General features: G+C 38.0%; 1 protein-coding gene across 1 annotated transcript; it reads right to left on the bottom strand.

The window, feature by feature from the left end:
• Positions 1 to 6,389: 6,389 nt before the first annotated feature.
• LOC120103160 (interferon alpha-12-like) lies at positions 6,390 to 6,944 on the bottom strand. The gene has a single exon (XM_039111555.2). It carries the CDS (start codon positions 6,942 to 6,944, stop codon positions 6,390 to 6,392), a length of 555 nt encoding a protein of 184 aa, XP_038967483.1.
• Positions 6,945 to 12,781: the final 5,837 nt, after the last annotated feature.

The raw sequence follows: 12,781 nt of genomic DNA, 5'->3' as shown, positions 1-12,781 counted from the left end.
ATTATTGCTTCCTGTTATATTCATATTTGGATATGAGGTTATGTTTGTGTGCTTTTCTTCTCTTTGTTTTGTTGCCAAGACGATTAGTTTCTTGCTTCTTCTAGGGTATAGCTTGCCTCCTTATGTTGGGCTTTACCATTTCTTATCCTTTGTAGGGCTGGATTTATAGAAAGATATTGTGTAAATTTGGTTTTGTCATAGATTATCTTGGTTTCTCCATCTATGTTAATTGAGAGTTTTGCAGGATTTAGTAACCTGGGCTGGCATTTGTGTTCTCTTAGTGTCTGTATGACATCTATCCAGGATCTTCTGGCCTTCATAGTTTCTGGTGAAAAGTCTGGTGTGATTCTGATAGGTCTGCCTTTATATGTTACTTGAACTTTTTCCCTTACTGCTTTTAATATTCTTTCTTTATTTTGTGAGTATGGTGTTTTGACTATTATGTGTCGGGAGGAATTTCTTTTCTGGTCCAATCTATTTGGAGTTCTGTATGCTTTTTGTATGCTTATGGGTATCTCTTACTTTAGGTTAAGGAAGTTTTCTTCTATGATTTTGTTGAAGCTATTTACTGGTCCTTTGAGCTGGGAGTCTTCACTCTCTTCTATACCTATTATCCTTAGGTTTGATCTTCTCATTGAGTCCTGGATTTCCTGTATGTTTTGGACCAGTAGCTTTTTCTGCTTTACATTATCTTTGACTGTTGAGTCGATGATTTCTATGGAATCTTCTGCTCCTGAGATTCTCTCTTCTATCTCTTGTATTTTGTTGGTGAAGCTTGTATCTATGGCTTCTTGTCTCTTCTTTTGGTTTTTCTATATCCAGGGTTGTTTCCATGTGTTCTTTCTTGATTGCTTCTATTTCCATTTTTAATTCCTTCAACTGTTTGATTGTGTTTTCCTGGAATTCTTTCAGGGATTTTTGTGATTCCTCTCTGTAGGCTTCTACTTGTTTATTTATGTTTTCCTGTATTTCTCTAAGGGAGTTCTTCATGTCTTTCTTCAAGTCCTCCAGCATCATGATCAAATATGATTTTGAAACTAGATCTTGCTTTTCTGGTGTGTTTGGATATTCTGTTTTTGCCTTGCTGGGAGAATTGGGCTCTGATGTTGCCATGTAGTCTTGGTTTCTGTTGCTTGGATTACTGTGTTTGCCTCTCACCATCAGATTATCTCTAGTGTTACTTTGTTCTGCTATTTCTGACAGTGGCTAGACTGTCCTATAAGCCTGTGTGTCAGGGATGCTGTAGACCTGTTTTCCTGTTTTATTTCAGCCAGTTATGGGAACAGAGTGTTCTGCTTTCAGGCGTGTAGTTTTTCCTATCTACAGGTCTTCAGCTGTTCCTGTAGGCCTGTGTCCTGAGTTCACTAGGCAGGTCGCTTGGAGTAGGAAGGATTGTCTTACCTGTGGTCCCGAGGCTCAAGTTTGCTCGTGGGGTGTTGCTTATGAGCTCTCCGCTGGGGCGGCAACCAGGAAGATCTGCACTTCCCTTTCTGGGAGCTTCCGTGCACCAGGGTTCCAGATGGTGTTTGGTGTTTTCCTCTGGAATCAGTAATGTGGGCAGAGTGTAGTCTCTTCTGATTTCCCAGGCCTGTCTGCCTCTCTGAAGGTTTAGCTCTCCCTCCCACGGGATTTGGGTGCCTGTGCTCCTTTTGATTGATAGATTTTAATAACTTCTTCTATTTCTTTAGGCGTTAGGGGTTGTTTAGATGGTTTATCTGATCATGATTTAACTACATTATATTTGTTAGAAAATATATATTTCCTCCAGATTTTCCAATTTTGTTGAATATAGGCTTTTGTAGTAGTATTTGATAATTTTTAAAAATTTCCTCAGATTCTGTTCTTTTGTCTATCTTTTCATTTCTGATTTTGAAAATTTGTATATGATCTCTGTACCCTCTCGTTAGTCTGGCTAAGGGTTTATCTATCTTGTTGATTTTCTCAAAAAACCATCTGTTTTGTTGATTTTTTGTATAGTCCTTTTTGTTTGTATTTGTTTGATTTCAGCCCTGAGTTTGATTATTTCCTGTCTTCTTCCTCTTGTGTGCATTTTCTTATTTTGTTTTAGAGCTTTTAGGAATGCTGTCAAGCTGCTAATGTATGCTCTCAGAGCTACATTGGAGGCACTCAGAGCTATGAGTTTTCCTCTTAGCACTACTTTCATTGAGTACTATGTGTTTGGGTATGTTCTGACTTCATTTTCATTAAATTCTAAAAAGTCTTGAATTTCTTTCTTTATTTCTTCCTTGACCAAATTGTCATTGAGTAGAGCATTGTTCAACTTCCATATACATGTGGGCTTTCTGTTGTTTTTGTCGTTATTAAAGAACAACCTTAGTCCCTGGTGACCTCATAGAATGCATGGAGTATATTAAATCGTTTTGTATTTGTTGAGACCAGTTTTGTGACTGATCATATGGTCCATGTTGGAGGAGGTACCAGGAGGTGCTGAGAAGAAGGTATATTTTTTCTTTTAGGATGAAATGTTCTGTTAATACTATTTGGTTCATAACTTCTGTTAGTTTCTCTCTATCTCTGTTTCATTTCTGTTTCCATGATATCTGTCCATTGATGAAAGTGGAGTGTTGAAATTCTATCTATCTATCTATCTATCTATCTATCTATCTATCTATCTATCTAGTTTTCTTTCCTTCTTTCTCCATTTCACACACACATACAAAAACACACAATCACAAATTCACACACACATACACACACAGACACACAAAATCATTTGTGACAATGGTGCCTTAAGTGGGCTATGAGCCTCTATCTGCATTTTTCTTTGGCATACTGAATTTGTCAAGACTAAGATTTCGTCTCTGTGTATATAGCTACTTTTCCATAATTTTCTTTTTCATTGCATGGAATGTTGTTCTCATTTTATATGTATAATGTGTACATGATCTTGTAGCTACCTGTGTCTCTGACTATTGCTTTCAGTCTTTCTAAAGCAATTCAACACTTTGCTTTTCCTCTCAGAAATCTAATCGGATCTTGCACAATCTTGACTCCATAGCATTTGTCAAAAGAAATCCTTTGTTCTGCAATTCCATCTGGCCTGTATCAACACCACAGTGTCTGCTTGGAGACCCTCATATTCCTTCTTTTCTCTTTGTGTATTTTCACAGGATTGAAAATCTAGCATGATTAGTCCACCTCCAGAAACTGAAGGTTTAGAAACTGCCTTAATTATTTCATTTCCTGAAGCAAACAGCACATTTCCCCCATTTAACAAGTTAAATACCAGTGGTACTATTTGTTAATGATTTTTTTTCTGACTGTCACTGTGGCTTGTACTTTTTCACACACAAATATTGTAAATTTTTGGAGACTTAATTAATAATTAAAATACAAAATGGGGAGATAGCTGGAGTCAGGAAGTTACTTGCAGTAAATGCAGAAATAGCTGATTGGTTTCTCAGAATCCATGTCAAGACTTGTAGAGGAGCACATGCCTATGATCCAAACCCTCAAGCGGAGATACAGACATGTACCAGGAATAATTTACTAGTCAGTTATTTCAAGAGAAGTTGATTTTTAGAAAGTATTTATCTCCTTTACTCTCTCTCTATGCATGTGTAGGGTATGGGTATGTGTTTGTATATGTTTATGTGTATACGTACGTGTGTATGTGTATAAGTAAGAAATATGCACACACACATCTCTCTCTCTCTCTCTGTGTGTGTGTGTGTGTGTGTGTGTGTGTGTGTGTGTGTGCGTTATTAGAATGGCTTATAGAACAGGGTTTAACCAATTCAGAAAATGTCTGCCTCGGGGGTTGGGGATTTAGCTCAGTGGTAGAGCGCTTGCCTAGGAAGCGCAAGGCCCTGGGTTCGGTCCCCAGCTCCGAAAAAAAAAAAAAAGAAAAGAAAATGTCTGCCTATGAGTTAAGTTCAAAGAATCCTGTAATGTTGATTGGGTGGTTATTTAGTTGGTATATACTATGTGTCAGATTTCAATAAAATTAAGTTCTAATGCCAGTAAAGGAATAAATTGCTAACAAGGGAAATCACAAAGGTAAACAACAAAAGCACCTTTCATGTACTGACATAGGCTTCCAGCAGAAGGCCTGGCTCGTAGTAGAGGTGAGTCTTCACACCTCAAAGATCCTGACTAAAGCTCTGTCTTCCCATTTTAGATATCCTGATTAGAAGTGAATTTTCTTACTCCAAGTTAAGCAAAACTAGATCACAGGTATGTGCCTACCTTTCGGGCTTTTAGTTAATTCCACATTGATTCAGGATAAACGAACATCACAAACCCATAGGCCAGGCAGTCTGGCTTCAATGGGGAGCCCTTGCTTAAGGAAAAGATCCTGTCAAAGAAAAGGAGGTAAAAACCTGACAATGATTGACATCTAGCCCAAGTATATGCACATGAAATGCAAACACGCACCATCTATGTACAATAGGAACTTTATAATCTAAAACTCATAACAAGCATACATTGCAGTTAATTAAAATAAACTATTTATTATTCATAAAGTATGGAAATTGTCTATACCAACACTAAAACATAAAGTAAATGGTACAATAACACCAGTTTTGAACTCACAATGTACTACAGACCTATAATGATAAACAGAGCATAGGGTTAGGATATGAACAGAAGGTTGTTTGTGGAATAGAATAGAATAGAATAGAATAGAATAGAACAGAACAGAACAGAACAGAACAGAACAGAACAGAACAGAACAGAATAGAATAGAATAGAATAGAATAGAATAGAATACCCAGCCACAATTCCTTATACTTACTGAACTCTCATTTGTAAGGAAGAATACAAAAGTACATTCTGGAAATAAAGCACCATCTAGAAAAAAATGATGCTCATCTAATTTGATGGTTGCCTCTAAATGAATGAAAATAGACCAATATTCATCATCCTGTAAAAAACTGAAGTGCCTAGCATCAAGGACCTTCATATATGACTTGATACACTTCAATTGAAAAAAGGAGAAAGCGGTAAATAGGCTTCTACTCATTACAAGTACTTTGGCAACTTGTGCTGGCCTCTGAATATGCATGTGTATATGGAATAGAGAGATGGGTGTCAAGTAAGCTCATCACTCTCTTCTAGCTGTGTTCCTCACAGTGCCTCACACTGGCCTGGTAGCTCACTGATTTAGCTAGGATAGTGGCCAGATCCTTGCATGGAAGAAGAGGGAGTAGAAGAATTTGAACAGACAGAGGCAGTGGATGACTCAGCAAAGCCGTGTTCTTGAACACAACAGAATAGTTACTCATGTGAACTGTGAGTGGCTATGACTGAATTGACATGACCACACCAGACAAAATATCAGCTTGGAAAAGAGAGGCAATTCTACCTCCAGCTGAAGAATGATGGAAAAATATTGGTGCTGATGGGGCCCCTGAGAGTGGCTGCCATGCTCCATGAGATGGTGCTGTACCATGCACAACAAGTGATTCAAAGAAGATGGAGCAAAAGTAGAATGATGAGGAGTAAGCAGAGGAGGAAGAAAGAGGAGGAGGAAGAAGAGTAACAAACAGAGAAGTAGAAAGTGGGAAGAGGAAAGGTCCCGGAAATAGAGAAGGAATAGTGTTTCCAAGGGTTGATTTTAGAGTCATTTAACTCCCCTGGTTGGATTTATTCCTAGGACTGGACTATGAGGCTATGAGGAGTGGGTTTAATTCCCAGGTTCTTCTTGTTTTCCCTTTCTGTGTGCCATATAGGCAGACTAGTCATTGTTTTACCTGTTTTGCATTGCTCTACATGACCTCACTAATATTTAGAACCTCAAACAACTAAACTCATTATCGATAAAAGAAGAGAAGTATATGAGATCAAGGAAATCAGGTGCTAAATTAACCCAGGACATATTTGGTCAAAGTGGACTAAGGAATGTTAGGAGTAAGACTCTCTGTTGTCTTCTGCACAGCATGCTGTTTATCCATCCAGAAGAATACTATATGCTAGAGAGAAGTAGTTGAAAATATCTAGGGCTTGTCTAAATACTGTGCAGTGTATATGTCTTTCCGCTCTGATATTTAGAAAGTGTGCATTTGTACAATAGTTACAGTGTAGACTCTAATGTTAAAAATAATTATTAATGTCAAAGAGATAGCAAATTAATCAATACAAAGTGTCTTATAAAGCAAATTTATTTGAATTCAAAATAATTCAATTGCAAATGACAATTAGCTATAGTAAAAATAAAGGAATAAGAGATTTAGCATAAATATCTTAAAAAACATTATAGCATTCTAATAAATAAATGGATGAATAAATAAATAAATGAATGAATGAATGAATAAATAACCAAATGGATGCAGATACAAAATAGTCTAACATATTGAAAATAATTGCTCATAATGTGAGATGCAATGTTGTAGTCCAGGAGAGTCCTCTCCACTTTGTCTCACTACTCATTCCTTCTCTTCACTCAGTTTTGCCAGGAACATATCTGAATAAATCAGGGCTCTCCCGACTTCTACTCTAACCACTTCCCAGGCACAGGGGCTGTGTTTCTTCTGTTTCAGGTACATGGTGATCCTGCCGAAGTATTCCCTCACAGCCAGCCAGGAGGGTTCCTGGGTCAAGGGAACTTCCTGCACTCCAACCTGCTGATTCTGACAGGCTTCAAGATCTTTGAGCTGCTGGTAGAGGTATTTGCAGAATGACAATCGGAGGGTTTCATTCCAAGCAGCACGTGACTCCTCTGATTCGAAGAGGGTCAGGACCTGCTGAGTCAGGGTTTCCAAGACGGAGATGGCTTGAGACTTCTGGATCTGCTGGGCATCCACCTTCTCCAAAGGGAGTTCAAAGTATTGTATGTCCTTCAGGCAGGAGACAGGGGACTGTCGACTCATTTGTTTCAGGACTGTGAGGTTATGAGTGCGAGGCAGGTTACATCCTAGACAGCAGGTTGACCAGTGGCTCATAACTACCAGAATCGTGAGGAATGCACAAACCATAGCCATCGTGGATCTTGCAGATGCTGATGTCTCTCTGAGCAGCGTGTTTGAGTCTTCCCCTGTAGGTTCTCTGATAACCCTGCTGTGTGCATCTATCTTAAATAGTGGCAAACACAACTTTCCCCTTTCTGAATGCCCTCCCCTAGCTTCCCAATTCTCTTTTCACTTTCTTTACCTCACTCTCTGCTTGCTTCTGGCAATTTTTTTCTCAAGGATTTGGGTTCCATTATTACTTTCTCTTTCACTGCCACCCTCAGAAAGCTATGCTACATGACTTCTCTTAAATTACATTAAAATTGTCATTAACCACTATTCTATAGATATGTAGTCTTTATTAGAAATTTGTACATCTATTGCAAACACAAAACTTTCTCTGTGGTTATATTTAAAAGGTATTATAATTCATTTACAATTATTTTTAATTTTATTTATGCCATGTACATAAATATTTGCATCAAAATGTTAAGGGCAGTGCAAAATCTTTCTAAATTAGAAATACTATTGTGGCCTGGTAGCTGCATTGTATAGGCAAAAGGGTATAGGACATCAAGGCCAGCCTTGTCTACAGAGCAATTTCCAAACGAGTCAGGACTACACAGAGAAACCCTGTCTCTACGGAAATCGTACCGAGATAATGGTACACTTCAAAAATTTTATATTGTTTAAAGGCTAAAATAAAGTTATTTTCTTTATATTAATTTTGTTAAAGTAAATATAGCTACAGCTGTAAACTAGCTCTTTATCCAAAGATTTTCATGGCATCCTGAGGGCTGTATGTGGAAAAAGCCTTATGTTCAAGCTTTATAATCATGGTTTGATTTCTAGAACACAAGATTGCAGAACAAAACCAAGACCTGTAAGATGGCCTCTGGTCTCCACATTCATAGCAAAGCAAGCTTGTACCTAGTACACACTCTCCATGTCTCAGTGTGTGTCTACCTCTCTCTCTCTCTCTCTCTCCCTCTTTCTCTCTCTCTTCCTCTCTCTCTCCCTATGTCTCCCTCTCGTACATATACACACACAAAGTGAAACAAACACACATTTAATAAATTCACTCATTATGCATATGCAGACACACAGACCACTCATATATACAGATGCATAGGAATATGCAAACACACTCACACAATACACACATAGCTACAACACACCTACACACATATACAAAGATAAGCACTCACATACACAAATGAACACACAGTCACATACATAAAAAATATACAGACAGACATAAAATGAACATTTTTGCATATTTATGCTCACACATACAACACTGAGACATGAATACAGATATACACACATATACATACCCACACAAACATCAATACACACACAGACTTACCCAGGTACACATATATATTCCCACAATACTTGTATACACACACATACACACACACACATATATATATATATATATATGTGTGTGTATATGTATATCACCCCAAATCTCACACACACACACACACACACACACACACACACACACACACATTACCTCTCTCATATAAGACAGTTTTCAATACATGAACACACACTAAACAAACAAAACCATATGCCTACAAATGTACAGGTTTCCCCATATACACTTGCAATCATTCAAACATAAATACTCTCAGAGGCACAGACACAGACACATACACGCATGAATGAATTTCCAAAAATTCTCACAAACATTCACAAACTTTGCCTACATGCACATGCATAACTAATACAAACTCACACATATACATACTCAAATATAGAAAAACGCATACAAACATCCAGGCAGAACAGTTAATTATACATAAGCACAGTGAGTGACAATTAGGCACATAGACTCATTCAGACAAATAAACTCATACAAACATATGCACATACATGCATAAGAAATTCCCACACATATATGAGAGGAATAAGATATTTAAAATCTGAAAGCTTAAATTTTCATTCATTTTTTCTCACAACTATTAACTATAGGCTATTAACACCAAGGGTTTCTGAATTCATTGCAAAGTGGGAAGACCATGCGTCTCAAAAATTTACTCATTACATGGTCTCCAAGAGGCAGACAGGAAAAGTTTGATATTAGGAAGCAGCCCCCTAACCTTCCTCCAGCAAAGCCTCACTGCCTAATAGACTACTAATCTGAAATAATCAATGGGTTTTCATTGATAAAGTTTATTCCTGGAGGATATGAGGGGTGTCCTGTGAACACTGCTTCCCTGAGTACCAACCTCCAACATATTGAACCCTAGCAACATTTTGCATCCAAATCAAAACATATGGGTAAATATCTGAAATTTGTGTTTCAAATGCTTGAAAACTCCCGCTCTATGCCAGGAGTGCTATTAAAACCAAAGAAATCAACAGTCAATGTTTATCACTAAGCTCAGGATATTTTAGGATCAGTCAGTACCTTACAAAATGTTCTTGTCAAATCACAGTAGAAGCCATTTTAGATTACCTACACCTTCTCACAACAATAAGGAGTTCGAATAGTCATTTCTTTGTATTTGCAGAGTTTAAAGTCCATTCATTTTCAAAGTTAGAAATGATTAAATTTATTCAGTGGTGACAATAAGTGTTCTATGTATGCTTTCATATATTTAAAAAGGCCATCTTTGTAGGACAATAATAGAATCAATCCTTCGATACCTGGTATCTGTCTAGGAAATTGTCCATTTCCTGAAGATTTTCAAATTAGACCGCACGGAAACAAATAACCCTATTAAAAAATGGGGTTCAGAGCTAAACAAAGAATTCACAGCTGGCGAGGATGTGGAGAAAGAGGAACACTCCTCCATTGTTGGTGGGATTGCAGACTGGTAAAACCATTCTGGAAATCAGTCTGGGTGTTCCTCAGAAAATTGGACATTGAACTGCCTGAGGATCCAGCTATACCTCTCTTGGGCATATACCCAAAAGATGCCCCAACATATAAAAGAGACACGTGCTCCACTATGTTCACAGCAGCCTTATTTATAATAATAGCCAGAAACTGGAAAGAACCGAGATGCCCTTCAACAGAGGAATGGATACAGAAAATGTGGTACATCTACACAATGGAATATTACTCAGCTATCAAAAAAAACGAGTTCATGAAATTCGTAGGCAAATGGTTGGAACTGGAAAATATCATCCTGAGTGAGCTAACACAATCACAGAAAGACATACATGGTATGCACTCATTGATAAGTGGCTATTAGCCCAAATGCTTGAATTACCCTAGATCCCTAGAGCAAACGAAACTCAAGACGGATGATCAAAATGTGAATGCTTCACTCCTTCTTTAAATGAGGAAAAAGAATACCCTTGGCAGGGAAGGGAGAGGCAAAGATTAAAACAGAGACTGAAGGAACACCCATTCAGAGCCTGCCCCACATGTGGCCCATACATATACAGCCACCCAATTAGACAAGATGGATGAAGCAAAGAAGTGCAGACCGACAGGAGTCGGATGTAGATCGCTCCTGAGAGACACAGCCAGAATACAGCAAATACAGAAGCGAATGCCAGCAGCAAACCACTGAACTGAGAATAGGTCCCCCGTTGAAGGAATCAGAGAAAGAACTGGAAGAGCTTGAAGGGGCTCGAGACCCCATATGTACAACAATGTCAAGCAACCAGAGCTTCCAGGGACTAAGCCACTACCTAAAGACTATACATGGACTGACCCTGAACTCTGACCCCATAGGTAGCAATGAATATCCTAGTAAGATCACCAGTGGAAGGGGAAGCCCTGGGTCCTGCTAAGACTGAACCCCCCGTGAACTAGACTATGGGGGGGGAGGGCGGCAATGGGGGGAGGGCTGGGAGGGGAACACCCATAAGGAAGGGGAGGGGGGAGGGGAATGTTTGCCTGGAAACCGGGAAAGGGAATAACACTCGAAATGTATATAAGAAATACTCAAGTTAATAAAAAAAAGTTTTATATTGTTTAATGGCTAAAATAAAGTTATTTTCTTTATATTAATTTTGTTAAAGTAAATATAGCTACGGCTGTAAACTAGCTCTTTATCCAAAGATTTTCATGGCATCCTGTGGGTGTACATGGAAAAAGTCTTATGTCCAAGCTTTATACGCATGGTTTGATTTCTGGAACACAAGGTTGTAGTACCCAAACAAGACCTTTAAGATGACCTCTGACCTCCACATTCATAGCAGAGTAAGCTGTACCTAGTACACACTCTCCATGTCTCAGTGTGTCTCTCTCTCTCTCTCTCTCTCTCTCTCTCTCTCTCTCTCTTTCTCTCTCTCTCTCTTTCCCTATGCCTCGATCTATCCCTATGCCTCCTTCTCACACACATTTACATAAACTCACTCATCATGCATATGCAGACACACAGACCACACTTATATACAGATGCACAGAAATATACAAACACTCTCGCACAATGCACACATACTCACAACTCACCCCCACGCACACACACATTGATAAGCATTCACATACACAAATGCACACACACTCACATACATAAAAATAGACACACAGACAAAAAGTAGACATTTTTACATATATATGCTCACACATACAACACTGAGATATGAATACAGATACATACACATATACATACACACACATACATCAATACACACACAGATTTACACTTGCATACACATACATTCCCACAATACTTGTGTGTATACACACACACACACACACATTACCTCTCTCATATAAGACAGGTTTCAATACATGAACACACACTAAACAAACAAAAACCATACGCCTACACATGTACAGGTTTCCCCATATACACTTGCAATCATTCAAACATATATACTCTCAGAGGCACAGACACATACACGCATGAACTAATTCCCAAAAATTCTCACGAACATTCACAAACATTGCCTACATGCACATGCAGAACTTATACAAACTCACACATATACATACTCCAATATAGACAAATGCATACACACATCCAGGCACTACATTTAATTATACATGAACAGTGAGTGACATATAGGCACATAGACTCATTCAGACACATAAACTCATACAGACAAATATAGGCACATACATGCATAAGACATTCCCATACATACATGAGAGGAAAAAGATATTTAAAATCTGAAAGCTTAAATTTTCATTCATTTTTCTCATAACTTTAGACTATTAACACCAAGGGTTTCTAAATTTATTGCACAGTGGAAAGACCATGAGTCTCAAAAATTTACTAATTACATGGTCTCCAAGAGGCAGACAGGAAAAGTTTGTAATTAGGAAGCAGCCCCCTAACCTTCCTCCAGCAAAGCCTCACTGCCTAATAGACTACTAATCTGAAATAATCAATGGGTTTTCATTAATAAAGTTTATTCCTGGAGGATGTGAGGGGTATCCTGTGAACACTGCTTCCCTGAGTACCAACCTCCAACATGTTGAACCCTAGTAACATTTTGCATCCAAATCAAAACATATGGGTAAATATCTGAAATTTGTGTTTCAAATGCTTGAAAACTCCCGCTCTATGCCAGGAGTGCTATTAAAACCAAACAAATCAACAGGCAATGTTTATCATTAAGCTCAGGATATTTTAGGATCAGTCAGTACCTTACAAAATGTTCTTGTCAAATCACAGTAGAAGCCATTTTAGATTACCTACACCTTCTCACAACAATAAGGAGTTTGAATAGTCATTTCTTTGTATTTGCAGAGTTTGAAGTCTATCCATTCATTTTCAAAGTTAGAAATGATTGAATTTATTTAGTGGTGAAAATAAGTGTTCTATGTATGCTTTTATATATTTAAAAAGGCCATCTTTGTACGACAATAATAGAATCAATCCTTCCTTTCTGGGAAAAAATGTATCTAACTGGCATATTTGCTTTTGTGATATTGATAGGCTTAGATTTTT

The sequence above is a fragment of the Rattus norvegicus genome, chromosome 5 (assembly GCF_036323735.1).
Source record: "Rattus norvegicus strain BN/NHsdMcwi chromosome 5, GRCr8, whole genome shotgun sequence".
In the NCBI taxonomy this organism is placed as follows: Eukaryota; Metazoa; Chordata; class Mammalia; order Rodentia; family Muridae; genus Rattus; species Rattus norvegicus.
This window is presented reverse-complemented; position numbering and strand designations above follow the sequence as displayed.

What these genes read in the sequence shown, in the direction of transcription:
- LOC120103160 (XM_039111555.2), bottom strand. Translation starts at nt 6,944, where the DNA reads ATGGCTATGGTTTGTGCATTCCTCACGATTCTGGTAGTTATGAGCCAC.